Raw genomic sequence first — 18,245 nt, forward strand, 5'->3', positions numbered from 1 at the left:
ACGTGTGTGTATGTGTAAAGAGGGGCCAGAAGAGCACACGTATAATCTGACACGCTAGGTCCACCTGTGTCTGCACGCTGTGCCCAGCCACAGCCCCATACCTATACCCTCTGCCACTGCTGCCCAGCTCCACACGCCACGCCATCTGGGGAAGCAGACAGCGAGCGGAGAGAAGAACAGATGAGTGAAGGCATCGCTTTGATAATTATTTATAGGAAATGATTCTAGTTTTGTCCATCCTTATATATTATTAAAAGCAAACTAATCATGTGAGGCTCAATGTTTACTATCCAACTTAACAACAATACTTAATAACAAAGACTGCAATAGGTCAGCCGTAGTTGAGTGAACCGGTATCGATCTACAGAATACCTCATTCTCAGAAGATTAATTAATACAACCACTTCACATTTGGGAAACCTTCCAAAGATCTCAGCTTGTTTTAATGATATTGTAAACAGTGTGTTTATGGTAAATCTGAGCTTTGTAGACCCACTGTACAAAACAATCATAGACTCAGAACTTAAGAACCTCCACGCCACCTCTGTACTGTTACAGTATGTAGTAACTTCAGTCTAAAATCTGTCACTGCTCTCCCGAAGGTCAAACCAATGAACATGTTGAAAAGGCAACAATTCACAAATGAACCAAATACAAAGTGTTTCATAATATATATAATTTTAGCCACTCAGTAAAACTGAAGCCCAGAGAAAACTATTTCTTACTGAAACAAATACTTAAAGTAAGTACTTTAAGTTGATTTGAGAGTACGTGCTATTGTCGGATCTAGAGAACTAACCAGCTTCAGAACGTGAACAGCCGTTAACGGGGCACCTGAGTCTCGCGATGTTTGACCCGTTAGTCGGTGGGGACAAACGAGATGTTGGGATGGGATGATGAGAGATCTCTACGCAGGAGAAGAAGCAGACGCTGAGCGGAATCCGTAGACTAAGAACGGGAGGACGAGGTGAGACTACGTTTGTGTGTGTGAGTGTGAGTGAGTGAGTGAGTGAGTGTGTGTGTGTGTGTGTGTGTGTGTGTGTGTGTGTGTGTGAGAGAGAGAGGGGGCTGCCGTTTCTGCGGGTGACGTCACGAGCTTTCCTGAAAGTCAAATCACCCGTTGGCTGCGGTAAAGACAGCCTTTATCGCTTCTCGGAAATCCACCCGGCGTTAGCTTTAAACTGCAGCCGCCGCTCCGCCGCCGACTTTTGTTGACAGCGACGCTTGACCAGAAACAGGTGACGGTGCAGCCTCCGGTGCGGCGTAGCCTCGCGTTAGCCGCTCCGCAGCGACGGAAAGTAATAAGTGGCCCTAACGGTTTATGAACAGCAGGTGCTCGGGAATAGCGCCGCACCTGTCGCTCCAGGTAACGCCGTTAGCTAAGGCTAGCCACGCTGTTGTGAAGGTAAACACAACAAGAGTTGTGTGTTGATAACGCTGGAATGCCTTGACAACGAGTGATACACGTTAAGTTGTTTTCAGTATAGTCAATATGTGCGCCTCTATATCGGACAGCCTATTATCTACTGTAGTATTCTTATTTTATATGACGGCTTCAGCTACTGTTTACAAGTTGAACCCATTTAATTATACTGTACTAATTATACTCTATAGTACAGAATAAGAATACACAATTATTGTAGTATAATAACATTCTAAAATAAAAGCAAATATGAAGAAAAAGTTTGTTTGATAGTTGTTTAGGTCGTCTTTATTGTAATAGTTAATGTTCTTAATGGGTTTGCTTATCACCTACTTGTTTAGTGTTTTTCAACAATCTTGAGGTTTGGGTAATTTTGGTGATTCACACAGTAAAATTATAAAATCTTTATTTAGACTAGATTGTTTTTATAGTTATAGTAGTCATAGTATATGTTTTAGTTCAAGAAGCAAAGAGCAATGCCCCCCAAAAAAACATAGTTAAAGGAAGTTAAACGTGGCTGGCATGCGCTGGCACTAAGCCTTTGGATCCTGTGACTTTTACAGCACCACTAATTCAAAACACCATTTATTACTCTCCCCGGCAAATTTGTGGTTGAATTTTGTGCATCATGGCTGATTGGTTGTGTGTCGTGCCTGATTGTTAGGCCAACATTACAAACAAAATGTGATTTCACAAAGCAGAACTAAAGTGATCAAACTGACGGATGTTACACAAACCTGACGGACAATTGCATGATTCCAAGCCACATTCTTTTCTGTGTTCGCAAACATGATGATAGCCAGATAGTTACAAAAAAAACCAGATTGAAACTTCTAGAATTAAGGGGGGCCTCTGGTCCCTCCCCTCTGTTTCCATTTCCTCCATCTGTCTCTCCATGTCTGCCTCTTTTTTTGTGATTCTGTGTTTTCTACTATTTTTTTGCCATTTTGTCTCTGTTGTTGCTACAGGAATCAAATACCGTGAAATACAGCTTGTCTGGCAGGTGCTTCCCCTAGCTTGGTTCATCATGTCTGTGGATATTGCCATAGCAACAGCTGCTCTAGTGACAAGGGTTGTCCACTATCGCTCATCTCCAGTCCTGCACTAAGGGCAATCAGGGCCATGCTATTGCAGATTAAGGTTAAAGCTAACTGAGGCCCCACTGTTGTTACAGACTATAGCGGTAAGACTTAATCCAAATTTGTTCTGTACAGTGACTATAAAAAGGATTTGATCCACATGGCTGTACTGTAATTACTAGAGTTGATCATAAATTATACAGTATTCACATTTTCTGGTGCTTTTACAGTGTCGCTACATCTAACAAATAAAAGCTAGCTGAGCTTTACCTCTACCTTTTCCAAAACACGAAAAAGCTATACATCTTGATTTATGTACAAAATAAAATTCTTACATAGTAGTAAGAAAAATGTATTTAAACAGCTGATTTTGAAGTAGTTAACCAATAAAGTTAGAATTGGGTAAGAATCATTATATTTTATTATAGGTTTGCGGTTTGAATACTACTGTATGTAGTCCTTATAGGAGATTTAACTTGACCAACCTCTCTTCAGTTTGGACCGAATGAAAACCTGTGAACATGCAGAATGAAAGGGACAAAAACCTGAATTCCTGAATTGTGATCAACCATGTAAATATATTGAACAATACAAGTTTGCATTTGTTCATCGGTTTTAAATTGGTTGGTGGTGCCTTGACATAAGAAATAGCTCCCTGTCACCTTCTAGGGTGTGTACATGCACGCGAGTGCATCAGTTCTAGCTTTGGTCACGGAGATGCAGCCGCTCCAAGTGTCGGCAGCAGTGCAGACACTAGCTGATCTGAATACTGATTTCCTGCTAGATGCTTATGACTGCTAGCTTAGCTGCAATAGTGGTGCTCGCCATTCAAGCCGGGCAGCGTGGTGTTGTTGCATGTTGTGTAATACAGTGTAGTAGGGTGCATGTGAGGTGAACGTGGCGGCTATGCGGAGAGAGAGTGGTTGGAGGGAGAGCGAGAGTGAGACGACAGAGAGGTGCAGAGATTTGGGCAGAGAGAGAGTGCGAGAGCATCCCTCACTGCCGTTGTTGCTATTTTTAGCCAAACCCTATTCCACAGTCCTAAGATACTCTTCCACCTCCCACGTACAGACAGACAAATCAGCCTACACACACACATTGACAAAATTATTGGATATGCAGAAATACAGCAAGCACAAAAAGGTAGGCTGGCTTTTGCACACAGCTCGTCCTGTTCCTCAGAAAAAATGTCTATGAATGAGTGCGAGGCAACACGCAGTGATAATTGTTTAGCAATCAGGGTCAGTTTTTTTCATCATCGAGAGCTCTGCAACAATTCGTCCTATTTACCAGTGAGAGTGATAGCAACAGAAAGAGGAACTGAGTGCATGATTGGGTGGGGTGAGAGCCGAGGGAGGATATGCCCCCACAATAACTAGTTGTTTGTCTTGTCAGATTCTATGAAAGGGCTTTGGAAAAGAAGAGTCAGAAAATAAACCCATGCCTTTATTTTTTCATTATTTTTTTTTCTCTTTTCACTTCCTTTCAGGCTGACTCACTGCTGGTGAGGCGGAAGGTCTGGAGAGGGAACGACAGAGGAGGAGGAGGTGGAGGAGGAGGGGAAGAAGAAGAAGAAGAAGAAGGGAGGGAGGCACAGAGATAAGCCACAACAGGAAGCAAAGCGACACACAAACACACACGCACGGTGTGTTTGTGTGTCCGAGAGCGAGTGTGTGAACGGGAAAGAAAGAAAGGGAGGGAGAGTGACGCGGAGGCTGGGAGAGCCGCCCCCCTTCTCCTCTCCCTCTCTTTCTCTCCTCTCCTCCCCTCCTCCCTCCCTCCCTCCCTCTCTCTCTCTGTGGAGCAGGCGTGTAGCGGCATCAGACTCCGCGTGAAGGAACCATGAGCGATGTCACCATCGTTAGAGAGGGATGGCTCCAGAAACGGGGTAAGTACATCTAGCTACTCTTCTGCTCCCCTCCTCTCTGCCTCTATTTTCTCTCCTCTTCTTCTCTGCCTCTTGTCTAGACTGAGGGCCTGGCTGTGCCTGTCCACATGTGCCGGTGGGAGGATGTGAGTGTTTGCGATTGAGTGTGTGTGTATGATCACATGGATGTCTGCCTGTGTAGTGTGTAAACGTATATGTGGGCTTGCCCTCACAGGGATGTCTCCCTATTATAAGCTTATCTGGCTGTTTGTTTGCCAAGCCTCTGTGTACTTCAGTCAGATTGAGTCCGAAAGAGAGTGTGTGCATGACTAGTGCATGCATTTGTGTGTTGTTAATAACACCTAACAAGGCCATCATCATATTGATAGTGCTCTGTCTTCTATTCTGTGCAGTCAAGTTAGTTCTTCATCTCTGATGTACAGTATTGTTTGATGCAGTTGGGTGTTGAGTTGATGGAAAACTAAAGGGTGACACTGTGACGTGGAGTTGAGAGCACTGGTCAGGGTAGGGTGGGGGGTGTACACACTGGTAGCACATCCTGTTTACAGCCAAATGAGACAACAGACAACAGACTAGTTAATGCAAAGATAGGTGAAAAGTCCTGCAGACTAGGGCCAAACCAGAGGAATCAGTGATATACTATAAGCATGACAGCAAACTGAAGGGCAGGGTAGTCAAATCACAGTTTCACTTGTTCTGCCGGTGTTGCTTCTTCAAGGCACAAGTGTATGTGTGTGTTTCAGAGATGGAGTCTCTGGGGTAGAGCAAGGGGGATTTCCAGACTTTCAGACCAATGAGCATCATCCCTCTGACTATGTGATGGTGTCTAGGAATGTGTAACACAAACTGTAGAACAGGAAGTGACATGGATGCATAACAGACAGCAGGCTTCTGGGTAATGTAGGCCAACTCTAAAGCACAGCAGGAAAATATGTTGATTAGCATAGTGCTCCTTACTACGGTGCATGGAGTGAGTGCTGTGGCTGGACCACATACACACACTCGCTTGCTGAAGTAGAGGGGAGGGTCTTTGCCTGTGTGCCACTGTGATTCTCAGACAGTCGTCTGTGCATATTAAGAGGAACACATCGCCCCCAGTCACGACGCAGCGCTGCCAGTGTGCGTCAGTGTGTCATAGAGACAGAGGTTGTAGGGAAGGAGGTGGAGGTGTTTGTTGGAGGAATATGAATGTTTGTCTGCATCATATGCTAAATGGTATGTGTGTGTGCGGAGAGGAGTAGAGTCGGGGTGCTGACTCACTGTCCAGGTCGTGATACAGCAAGCACTGCAGTCTTTGTCATTAGACAGCATTTTACTGAAATGAAACAAAGACAGATAAAGGTAGCAAAACGACTTCTGCCTCTCTGTCTCTCTCTAATAGGATTGCATTTAATTGTGTTTTCACTGTCTGGAAGGCCATGTACTTTCTAACTAGCACACATCGTTTTTTTATTAGTTCAGTGGCATAAAGACAATGATGCAAAAACAAACCTGAACCTCAAGCCTGACATGACAAAAAAGAGAGGAAGAGATCAGAACGATTGTGTACTGGCAAATAGGAAATCTTTCCATAGCTCTCAGATGCCTGTGGGTCTTTTTAAGTTAAATCAATAATGAAACCTTGTATTTCAATAAACAAGTGTCTGATGACTTCCTAAATACCTGCTGAGTTATTGCACATTCTGCCTTCATGCCCTGTAGTTAAATGAGTAGTGTATTTGTTTTTTCATCTTGCTAATAGGGGATATTAAATTAATGTAATATAGCCAATCATATTTGTGTATTCAGGTGAACGCTTGTTTGTGTTTTTTAATAATGGTTTTATGTTAGTCAAAATAGCAGTTTTTCTAATGGGTTATGATCTGAACAGCTGTTCAGTGTATGTTTCCAATATGGTGTGGCATTGTTGCCAAAAAAGAATCATACTTATACAGTACGTTGTATGTATAAGATGGAAAGTGTGTTTTACTGCCACAGGGTCAGTAGTGAGTGATGTCAAACATGGTGGTGAAAAGGTTTTCACAGAACTGTCTCAAGACAGGACAATTGTATAAACTTTATTTGTACTCAGAATAGTAGTTTAATTTTCGATGTGAGCTAAATACCTAATGATATGGTCTTTACAGTATGTGTTTGTTGTTTGTCTGACTTAGTTTTCTGCATGTTTCTGCACTTTCCTTCACTGTGACATCACCTTTTGTAGGAAATACATACAAGATATGACTGTGATTTTAGGTTGACAAGTCGCACATTATTAGAATAATCATGACTGATGTAGTGTCACACAAAGAAAACGCACTTGCACATGTCAAGCGTGTGTTTGTACAGTGTCCTGAATAAGCATGTCCAACAGCAGTGTCGTTAGAAGCACATCAGACTGTGTTTACACTGGAAGTAAGGAAGACTTTCCTCATTTTTTCTACTAATGTAAAATACCATAGCAATATAAAAGCTTTTCATTCTTTGATCCTTCGGTCAGCCCAACTTAAAATGCACTAAAATTCGGAAGCAATGAAAAACAAAACCACATTGACCATACAGCATAAGAGTAGTCAAAGTGAAATGCATGTGCACGTGTGAAACAAAGACATGAAAGTGAATGAATTGAAATGAACCTAGAATGATGATCACCATCAGCTAATCATGTTCCCGGATCAGAGACAAATCTTGGGATCATCACCTCTGCTAAGTACAGCACGCTGTGTCCTCAGACGACCGAGCATTTCACTGCTCACTGCCATGGTAATGATTTCCTTCCTGCTTTCATGAAATGACAGCGGGGAGTGCATTTGGCTGCAGCATTTTTTTTTTTATCTTTAGAAACAACCAACAGTGGATGAATAACAAAATCTGTTACACAGTCTGGTGTAAAGGCAGACGTTCTCTATGGAAACCAGAAATGCCAAAATTTGGAAATTTTTGTTGTGTTGTTAATGATAAAATTTAATTTTTGCAAATGAACCTTGAATAAAGATTTGGAAGACAAATTTGAGCCCATGGCAAATCCTAGGAAAGGTGTGTTGGTTATTATTTGGGGATTCACATCCTGTGTTAAAATGCTTCTTTATTTCAACTTAAAAACCTGAATGTAAGGTAAACTCTATTTTCAGTTAATCTTCTGTCGGAGCATGTGAGGTCACAGAGGTCACAGTCAGCCAGTGTAGTCAAGATACTGTTTCCTCCTCCAGCATCAGCCCACACAGCAGTCAGCACAACAGATGGCTCGGAGGGAGGGGAGTAGGAGAAACACTGAAGGAGGCACAGAGAACATAACCATATTTCCTTTGACACGTTCTGTGCCCCACAAGTGTTCGTCTGTAGAGCTACTAATCAGATGAGATTCAGCTATATCAAAGTGGAAGAAGACTTATTACTGACTCATTTTATTTAGGAACGACGAATCTGTGACTCTGATGAGGCTTTAATGAGCCAAACAGCAGTCAGGAACATGTTGTACATTCACAGTAGTAGCTGTTTTTTTTTTTTTACGAGACGTGGTTCCATGGAGCCTCCTTTTTTAATGTTGTATTTCTACATTCACGAAAATGAGTTTATCTGTTATTTAAAGCGCTTTGGCATCGATGCATGTCACATTTAGTGCTCAGCCTCTTTAACTAAACCCCCTTGGGAGCTGCATGGCTGTGCTGTATGCTGTATACTGTATACATGAGACTGCTGTGGGGTTCATTGGGTGCAGTGCAGTGAGGCAGCCATCTTGGCTCAGTAGGTTCAGTGAGTTCAATGCTAGAGGCTGGCTGGCTGGATCAGGTGGCAGTGCCAGAACACTGATATCAATCACCGGCCGCCACTGCTACTGCCGCCACCACTGTCTGCATTGTCACCGGTATATTCTCACCCGCCTTCCACTGTCCTGCCTCCTTTTATAGAGCTTGTCAATACATATCACCCCTTTTTAATTGCAATTCCCACTTTCTCTGATCGCTTTTTTCCTGTACTTGTCTTTCTAGCCTCTCTGTTTTCCAAACACACATACAGGGCAGTAGCAGACAGCGCAGGCATTGTTATGAATGGCATCCTCTTGCACATCCGGAGGAAGTGTACGCTCCACTGTGGCTTTACAAACTGTCTCCATTGTCCTAAGAATGACTCACTCTACACTGCAGAGAATGGCAGGGAGCCAGATACTCAGACAGACCGACAGTAATGCACAAACAGACAGACTAGTCTGCAGAGCCTACAGACAAACAGTACAGGGAAGACAGGCAGAGGGACTGATGGTTTGTGACAGTTACAGCCAGCATAGAACAGAGGTGGACAACTTGCCAATGTAGATGAGAACTGCAGCTAACGGGTACAGACACTGAATGAAAAACAAATGGACAATGTGCACAGACAGCAGAGAGGGTCACCTTTGTATTCAGTGGGTATTTTTTGTTTTGTTTTGCAGCAATATATAAAGTGTATATACATAAGCACTCCTTGCATGACTGCTTGAACCGACGCTGGGCGCAGTCTGCAGAGGTTATCCAGAGAAAAGTTGCTGAGCTACTGTTTGACTCTGTACATGGGGACCAGGATGTTTAGAAGACAAGCAAGACTGCCCGCTCGTCACTGTGTCATTGTGGTGGATTTAAATGAGACAAATGCTAAACTAAGGACAAAGGAACAAAATCTACCAAATACACAAAATCTACCTAGACTCCATTCATTATCTTCAAGGACCTACAACAAAGACTTCAGGATTTTTTTAGACTGGTTAATTAAAGTGGGAGGCAAATAGTGGGAGCTGTGATCAATGAACTACCAGAACACAACAGATGTTGACGATGGCTACAAGTAACTGGGGTCTCACAGGCGCATGGGAACCATAAAGAGGAAGGAGTAGCATCCACATATCTGCAGTTAGTAAGTAAAGTCCTGATAAGTCAGAACACACTGAAGGTACAACATCAATAGAGGCTAGGATCTACCACACCAGGCACAGATTTTTATAGTATCTCAACAATGACCACAAGAAGATTGATAAGTTGTCTGTGATGATTAGAACCCTGTGCTGTGACACTTAGGTCACTTAGATAGGAGAGTGGCTCCAGCAGAATCCAGGAACAACATATGGACTGTCCAGAAGAGTATAGTCCTCAAGGAACTCCTTGAGTTCTGTCTGGATTCACCAGCCTGAGGCTCCGTAACTCAGTTAGTCAATAGGATCAGTGGTAAGTGGTAGGAAGCATCCTTGTAAAGGCCATCCAAAGAGAGAAATGGATTAATGGATGGGTGAGCCTATGAACTACTGTTTAGTGAGGAAGTCTTGGATAAATGAATGGATGGATCAATGGATAGAGTGCTGATCACTGCAGAGGGAGAACTTGATAGAGGAAGGGAGAAGAGTTGGAAGGAGGAGAAATTGAATAATAGGGGTAATTTGTAGCGCACATACATGATACAGAATTGCTGACCCCAAACCTGAATGATGCATCTTCACACAGAGTCTCAAATATTTTGCCTTTCTGAGTCATATACATGTAGATGAGTACTGTATGTTACTAACTACATGAAGTTAACCATTCAATTTTTCTACCTTCTGCTATTCTACGGGCATTTGGGTTTTGAGCAGTGGATGCAGCACCTATAGCCTTTCTTGACAAAACAATTTAAGTTCAAAATAGAATCGGATTGAGCATTTAAGTATGCTGTCAACTAGATTAGACCTAGGAGGTTGTGTGTAGTATCTTGTGGTACTGGTTTGAATGTACTTTGGGCCGATTAAAGGAGACAGGTTAGAGTGGGGGTTGGTTTGGGTCATGTGCAAACGGATTAGTGCCTAGTAGCCAACGGCCTGCATAGGTTTTACAGTAGCTGCAGAAAGAACTGGATCTATATATTTTAAATGTACAGTATACGTTCTCCTACATTGATATGATTCTAAAACTGTGCTGATTGTTTTTGAATTCTACATACAGTAATAACTTAATTTTTTTGGTGACCCTGTATTGACAGTAGGGAGCTTCTGTGATGTAGGTAAAATACACTTGTGTGTTTTAATTGTATAATTCTACTGTAAATAATAAAGCAAGACTATCTTACAGTAAGTCAGTTGACTAGGTTTTCCCCAGAATCTTTGCAAAGATCTCACATGGTTTGCTGCATGACATCTAAACAGCCACTGTTGTTGTTACTGGTCAGACCAGGAAGGTGTCCAGACAAAACTGAGGAGAAAGATTGAATGTGGCATATTAATTCAGCATTAATGTTGGTTGCATTTAACTTGGCTGAACAGCCAAGGCTAAATCATTACCTCCTGTGTGAACAATAAGGAAATGACAATACAGATTCTTTCCTTATCATTTTTTTCTATTTGCCTCAATAAATGTGGTTTGGAACAGGGCCTATCCCAGCACCCCTAGATGGTGGACAGCAGTCAGTGGACAGCGTCTGGTTGCCATTGGTAATCGGACAGGCATTCTTGCTCTGTTACACTACATGGTTCATGTATTTTATTTATTTACTCTGCTACTCTGTAAAACACATCATAAGAAAGCAAACCCTGTTACAAAGACTTATGTTGGGACAGTGCTTTGCTGTTGGTGATGGTGATGGTGGTGATACTGCAGGTATTGTGATTTAGTGTTGATGTAGTCTGTACATACAGTAGGTTGATAATTATAAGATAAGACACAATCATTGCTAAGGTACAGGCAGTGCCAGTGTTTATCTATTGCTTCATTTAATTCTGCAGAGCAAATATTAATATGTCAGCAAACACCTAGTGTGTTGCTGTTACTGTATTTTCTCCCCATCAGTATAAATAAAAAGTAAAATCAAGTAAAAGTACAGTGGCTGTCGTGGTGGCTTCTGTAAGAAGTTTGTATGTGCTCATACCCGTGTCTACTATTACATGGCTAAAGAAATGGGTTCTGTTAAGCCCTATGTGTGATGGCTTTGTATGCGTTTCTGTTGTGGCTGACTTAATAGATGAGCTGCATGCTAATGTCACTGTGGCCAGGTTAAAGGGACAGTCATGCTATTTATATCCTCCCACCTGTAATCTGTCTCTGACAGGATTATCTAACACACTAACTGCAGACCCCCAGACACACTTAAAAAATGTGCATGTAGGTCTTTTGAGTGAATGCCTGTTTCGGACTCTCAGTTAACTTAATTAAAACAGAGGAAGAAGAGACCAAACAGAAGTTTTCATCCTCCTCAGCCTCTTGCGTCTCTCGTTGCCAGTCTCCAGCCATTAATTAGCTGTCCATGATAAAATTCCCCGTTTCCAATCTGACTCTAGTGTAGAGCGGTGGACGACAGTGGTAATCAGTTGGCTCAGTGTTCTGAGGGGGCTTAATATGCCCCATATGGTCCACTGGCTGGAACCCGGTCCTCACCAAGCTCTCATCTAGCTAGTGCTTAATAAACTGAGGTAAAGAGGGACACACACACACACACACACACACACACACACACACACACACACACACATTTGCATACACTCGGTTGTAAGAAAGAAATCAAGACATCTGACAGGGGATCGTCACAAAGAGACAGGAGGACAGGAAGGTGGTATTTGTGTGTTTGAAGAGACTAACTCCGCACAATTGTTGATTTGCCATCTGTCATCAAGAAAAGGGGTGTGTGTGTGTGTGTGTGTGTGTGTGTGTGTGTGTGTGTGTGTGTGTGTGTGTCATGATGGGATGGAGGAGAAAAAAGGAACGGTGAGGTGCAGATGTCTCACAGCAATAGCGTCTGGAACATGAGGTTCAATGGCAGGCTGCTGTATGAGAGGAGGTGGAGGGGGAGAACAGAGAAGAATAGAGGACGAACATCTGCCATACTCAGATATTGCTCTGTGGTTTGAGTGTTTCCTCACAAAGCTTCAGTGTGAATAGACCTGGGATATGGCCCGCTCATTAAATGTCTTGCAAGTTCATGGAGCACCAATTTCTTCTTCGTCTGTAGGCATCTTATATATAAAATATTTCTTAGTATAGTTATCTATTATAATATAAACAACACATTGAGTTTTAAGAAGTGTCTATTGCGTTAAAGCACATTTCTTTAACCTGTGATTGAGAATAAGATGGTTACAGCATTTGATGTTTTAGATAATGACCTAATATAGTAATATTTTTAAGTAAAGTAAAAGAAGTAATGAAAAATGGCTCTAAAGAAATCTGTATGGGTCAGCAGATTTGTCAACTTGATTGTAAACTATTATATTTTTGCTGATGAAAGGTTGGCTTCTATGCTTATTCTCATGTTATACTGATCTTGAACAACACATACAGCCACGTTGAATTTCCTCAGAGCCTGAGTGATGCCGGCCAGCTGAGGTTGACATGTTGTCAAAAACGACAGACGTTACAGCACGACAAACACCAGCTTTCAGGCACGGAGAGCAGTTTTAGTCAGACGTGGACTAGTGTGTAGAGTTGTCTGTCACCTGTCGAGTGTGGTGGAAGTGGCGTTCATAAAAAATAATCCGTCTCTGCAAAGTTTTAGAGAAGGCGCTGTTGAATCACAAGCAAACAGGTCACATGGGCAAAAAGTATGTCTAGTGTTGGACCCGGTTCTGATGAACTGTCTTCATTAGTATATCACTGACTTTCACACAATGGAGGGTGGCAGATTGTGAGGGGGGGTTGAGGTGGGCCCTCGTTTCATTCTCGTTTTCATTCCTCTGGATGTAACAGTAACTACATGTTTGTGATTGTGCCTTCAACCGGTTATCAGAAGCTGAAAACAGGAGGCAATTGAGTTGTCAGTTTGTGGTTAGTCACTGTCACCTATGCTCATGATCCAGATTGTGAGTCAGTTGCTTCAGATGTGCCCAGTATGAATGTGCACCCAGTGTGAATCGACCCTGTGGGCAGAGAGCCACTCAGGTATCCAGACTGCACAGAGAGGAGCGCACAAGTTAGGGGGGTGAAGGGCACTTAGTGTCGGCCCTTCAGTGCAGCTCATCAGAGGATCCTTCAGTGTGGGTGTGTGTGTGTGTGTGTGTGTTCATTTGTGTGATGGGTGGGGTGGGAGTGGGCGGCTGGTGAGGGTGCACTTCAGCAGTTAGGGTATAATGCTTGATTGTTTACTCTTACCTGCTGTTCTAGTGTGCTCTTGTGCACGAGTGTCTTTGTGTTAACATATTAAACTTTGTGCGAGTGTGTGCATGTGTATACGTTTACACGCCGACTGGGAGACATACCCCACACTGCTGCTCCGGTGCTTTAGGAAACGACTGGGTCTTCACAAAGGACCAGGGGGGACTTATGTTGTCCACACACACAGCCATGCACATGTAATGCCAGCTGCCGCCCACAGCCCCAGCCCAGCAATTCTGAATTAATAATACAGAGCCAGCCACTCTGGAATAATAGTGACTTAAACACACACGCACACAAAGCTTTGCACCTGTTCACCACTGCTCGACTGGACAGGGTTGGGCTGGTTAAAGCCCCCCCAAAGCGTGCAGGCATACACACAGTTAGACAGCTGTGTCTAGCCTTCTGATCCTCCCCTTGTTGTTTGGCTTGACAACTCTACACTGACGTATTCATATTCATATTTACAGCCTGCAAGATGAAGGGACAGAGTAGGAATTTGAACTGAGGCTTTAAGAAACTCTTCTGACGATTCCTTAGGTTCTATTATAGTCTTGTCAATGTGAAAATGAGACCATCGTTTATAGTTGTAGTTATGCATAAGTGGAACTGTATATTTATACATGTCATCACAGGTGAGTTGACTCTGATTGGCAGAAAAACAATAGCCCCACTTGTACAGGTCTTTAGTATCTGGTCTGTATCTGAAAGACAGCCTGCTATTGACCTAATGTAACTTGAATTGTTATATTTAGAAAATGAATGTATGGCGTTTGGAAAATCGACTGTATTTAATGTGAATGTCAGCGGTGTAGATAGATTAAGAAATCAATGATGCCAGCACACAATGCCATCCAAAGGAGAGAATGGAGAGAAGCAATATACCAGCAATCAGTGCAATTTGATTAGTCTGCTCATCGGCTGTGTGTGCGTCTCCCTTAATCACATTGGATCCACTGCATTCTGAACACAAGCACTGTGATATTCCTAGTGTTATTTAGCGTTTAAATGCAAGGCCCTTTAGCGCCAGTTAGCTTAGATTGTATTCTTACCTTCTTGTCAGACTAGAAGACATCCAAAGATGTCTGTTGTGTGTTTTCAGTGACATGTTATGGATTGACACTTGTGTTTATGTGTAGGTGGATGAATGAGTGTGGATATAGTGAAAATATGCAGAATCCATGAATCTCTTTGGCCTGGGAGCTGATCTACTCATTGTAAAAACATACAGTATCATAATTATGTAATAATTAGTCAGTCAAGATTGAAAAATTAGAGCTGCTGTATCTGTGACCTTCTTCGACCTATTTTGTGTGTGTCTACATCTTTAAGCGTGTGGGTGCAGGGTGGGGGGACAGAGGAAGTCTCTCTGGCACAGGTGGCGTTAAGCAGCATCACTCCAGCAAAGATGCAAATATGCTAACACTGCACTAATCCTTGGGTGCTTTAGGAGGCAGCGGACCCTCCCTCTACGGCAGCATCACAGCCGATTAAACATACAGGCACATGCTTCTTTAAGCTGACTGAATGTGGTACCCAGAAATACACACACTGACTCACACGCACATTGCCAACAAACAACAGTGCTGTTGGGCTGCCTGGCTGCTGTGCGTCCGTCAGCTGCTCTGCAGCGCTGTTAGCGACACAGCGGTGGTCACCGTGCTCCAGGGAGCTACCCCCATCTACTGGAGCTTAGTGGTACTGCAGCTGGTGTAGGAGGAAAAGGGGAACAAGGTGCAGGTTTAAAGAGAATGATGGCATGAATTTTGGGGATTTTTTAGTGCTTTTTTCAAATAGCATTTTGAACATACTATTCATTTATTTACTGTGCCTATGTGTGCACGAGTGAGCCGCTTTCTGCACCAGCTGGGCTAGCGGAGGGGCACCAGGGCAGCCTGCCTGCGTGCGGGATTGTGTGTATGTGCATCCAGCACAGCCTACCAGGAGGCTTTGGCTGTGTGCAGCTGGCTGGGTGAAATCTCCTAGTGGCCCCCGAGGGATGGCCACACTCCCATGGGTATCTACTCCATCTGGCTGCCCTGCCCTGCCCTGCCCAAGCTTTCTGCTACTGTTTAAACCTGAACTGCAGAGTCCCCCTCATTCAGTGTCCCGCTCTGCCCTCCACAGACTGAGACAGATGCCTGCATAATTTGCTCCAGCAGTAGACCTCTAAATCTACAGCAGCTTCAAGCTGAATCACATTCAAGCCTCACGTTTTGCCCACTTGTTCTAGTTCTATATGATGATTGCGTGTGGCAAAAATGCCGCGTGAACCTTCCACGAAGACAAACTGCTGCGCTTCTGTTGTCACTGAAGGTGACTTCAAAGCAAACACACATACAAACACCAGTCCTCCCCCAATGTAGTAATGAGACTAATGCACTGTAAGTGGATTTGCATCAGAGAACCTGGATGCACTCTAAGATGTCTGAGCAGACAGGAGTTAGAACTGCTGGGCTGGAGGTTATGCACATACTGTAGTCAGCCACAAATCATGGAAATAATTGTGCTTCTTCATTACTCCTTATTTATTGTCGTGTTGTAGCACAACTTTGGAGCCGTAAGTGATTGCAGCTCCGCGTTATGTTGTTGCTTGTACAGACTCTCAGACAGATAGCTAGTTCAAGCGTCTTACTGCACCACTCCCCACATTCTTAACCTTTTACTAATGGCTTACCTGCCAGATATTAAACCTAATCTCTCTCCTTCCTCCTTCTCCCCGCGTATTACTGCTCTTAGTCTTTTCCTGCTTTTTAAGTGTCAGACACTAATACAAACATAAAACCATTAAACCCCTCAGTGCACTGCTGTCTGGAGGTGTCATGACCTGTGCCTATAAGGAGATTGGCTCAAGTACATGGCTTCAGCTTTAACCCCCCACACTGGTGGTGTGCGATGATGCAACTCTCATGATGCTGTGCTGTGCAGCAGCAAAAATCCAGCGATATCTTTTAACATGAATAAAGTTTGGTAGTTTGGTGAATAGACTTTGTGTTTATACATATACTTCTGTATGTGCTGTTGTGGGGCCACACGCTCCTCTCCTCGGCGGTGAGCTGCTGTGTCTGTGCTGGAACGTGGCAGAAGCGGTGGTCCGCGTCGCCCCCCCCCCCCCCCCCCCCCCCCCTTCCCCCCTACCTACACAGCCGCCGCTCGCCGCTCCTCCAGCTCCCAGAGTGCCAGTCACACAGCCCCATCCCTGCGCCATCTGCATATCAGCTCCAGCCTCGGCCAAAGCATTAAATTAAATCCCTGTTTGGGTTGATTAACAAATGGCTGGTGAGCTCACATTGTTGTGGAGTTATTTATTTAATTGTCGTCAAAGGTTCTGCTTCTGGTCCTTCAGGTTTGTTGTTGAATTGCCGTGTAGCGGGCGAGCGCGGCTCTGCTGGTGTCCTGAAGGAGTGTGTGAGACGGAGAAGCTTGTGTGACTCATTTCTGCCGTGCTGGCTGAAGTTCAACCCTACAATTTCTACCTGTCTCATGTTTTAAATCTCTGCGTTTCTCCCCACCCCCCACCCCCCGTTCTGAAATGAATAGTTAATCGGTCTGCTAATTGACTGACAGTTTCTCAGTGCGTTGCTGTAATTGTCCAATCAGAAAGCTTGGAACAGGCACAGTCACAGCTGATTCATCTCTGCCTCTTACAGCTTAATCCACAAGCTGCAAATGGAGGATGTGCCAATAAGATGACATGCGTTTCCTATAGACATTTTGAAATAACTTTTAAAAAGTCTGGAGTCACTTTCACAATCTTAATTCTACACTTCGTACCAAAAATGATGGTCAGTTGCCACAAAAGCTAAAGAAATGTAAGATTCAAGACAGCTGTTAAAAAGTTTAAATCTGCTTCAATCCTGAATTTTCATTGCTTTCACAATATGGTGCATCTTATCTTCCTAAATAGCCTCTGTTCCTTAGATCTCTGAGATCACCCACGTTCTCTGTATTACTGATAGCCTGTAGTTCTAACAAGAAACAAGAGACTCCTGTTGTCTTAAACACTGTGTAGTGTAGTATTTACTAATTGGCCTTAAGGGAAAAGTAAAGTTGTGCAGAAAACTAAATGAAACTGAAGTGAGGAGTCCGAGAGAGATGGTGTGGGAAGGAGACCGGCTGTTCTGTTTTCTCCAGCAGTCCAAACTAGAGACATGTGGCTCCCCAGACAAGCTGTCCAGAGTGGGAGAGCTCGCTGGACTCATTACAGGCAGGGCCAAGACGGGATAGCTTGACAGAACACCATTGGATCATTCGTAGGATTGGAACGATTGGAAACAGAATTGTGCTGTTTTGTGGGTGTGCATACGTAGCGTGTGTGTGTGTGTGTGTGTGTGTGTGTGTGTGTGTGTGTGTGTGTGTGTGTGTGTGTGTGTGTGTGTGTGTGTTTCTCTAGACCGGCGTGCGTGGACAACTGTCCATCTCCTCTCTCCGTCTGTGCCACCCCTGGTTGCCCTCTTCTCCTCTTCTCCTCCCCTCAGTGGACACGGACACACGAGCACACACTCCAGACAAACACGTATACACGCTCACGTCTGAGCCCCGCCAGAAGGATTGCTTAAATGTTTTCAGTTGTACTGGACAGCTGAGCGATGAAACGGCAAGCCACATGCTTCCATTGGTTGGACACTTTCTCCAGAAACTGACTCAGAGAAATGACTGGACTTGGACCAGCGACGAGATCATCTGCCAGTTTATAATAGTTTTATCAGCTTAACTTTTTTCATCTTCATCCATTTTGTCATTGAATATATCTGCATTGAATATATCTTCTGTCTTTTTTGAAGACTTGCTTTACAAAT

At 43.6% G+C, this 18,245-nt stretch overlaps 1 protein-coding gene across 7 annotated transcripts in view; it reads left to right on the forward strand.

Annotated features, from left to right (window-relative positions):
- Positions 1 to 817: 817 nt before the first annotated feature.
- The window catches only part of akt3a (v-akt murine thymoma viral oncogene homolog 3a), a 40,085-nt gene continuing 22,657 nt past the window's right edge, over positions 818 to 18,245 (forward strand). For 3 of the 7 annotated variants that reach the window (XR_008692626.1, XM_055502712.1, XM_055502713.1), the window contains exons 1-2: positions 818 to 967; positions 3,992 to 4,390. Coding sequence is in view for 5 of the 7 variants with exons in the window: in XM_055502712.1 (XP_055358687.1) it covers positions 4,345 to 4,390 (46 nt within the window). In the remaining 2 variants the exon portion in view is untranslated. Of the gene's footprint in view, positions 968 to 1,098; positions 1,367 to 3,991; positions 4,391 to 18,245 lie in introns of those variants that run through there. The other 4 variants (XR_008692625.1, XM_029127283.3, XM_029127285.3 and 1 more) reach the window with 3 other exon arrangements.

The sequence above is a fragment of the Betta splendens genome, chromosome 15, assembly GCF_900634795.4.
Source record: "Betta splendens chromosome 15, fBetSpl5.4, whole genome shotgun sequence".
In the NCBI taxonomy this organism is placed as follows: Eukaryota; Metazoa; Chordata; class Actinopteri; order Anabantiformes; family Osphronemidae; genus Betta; species Betta splendens.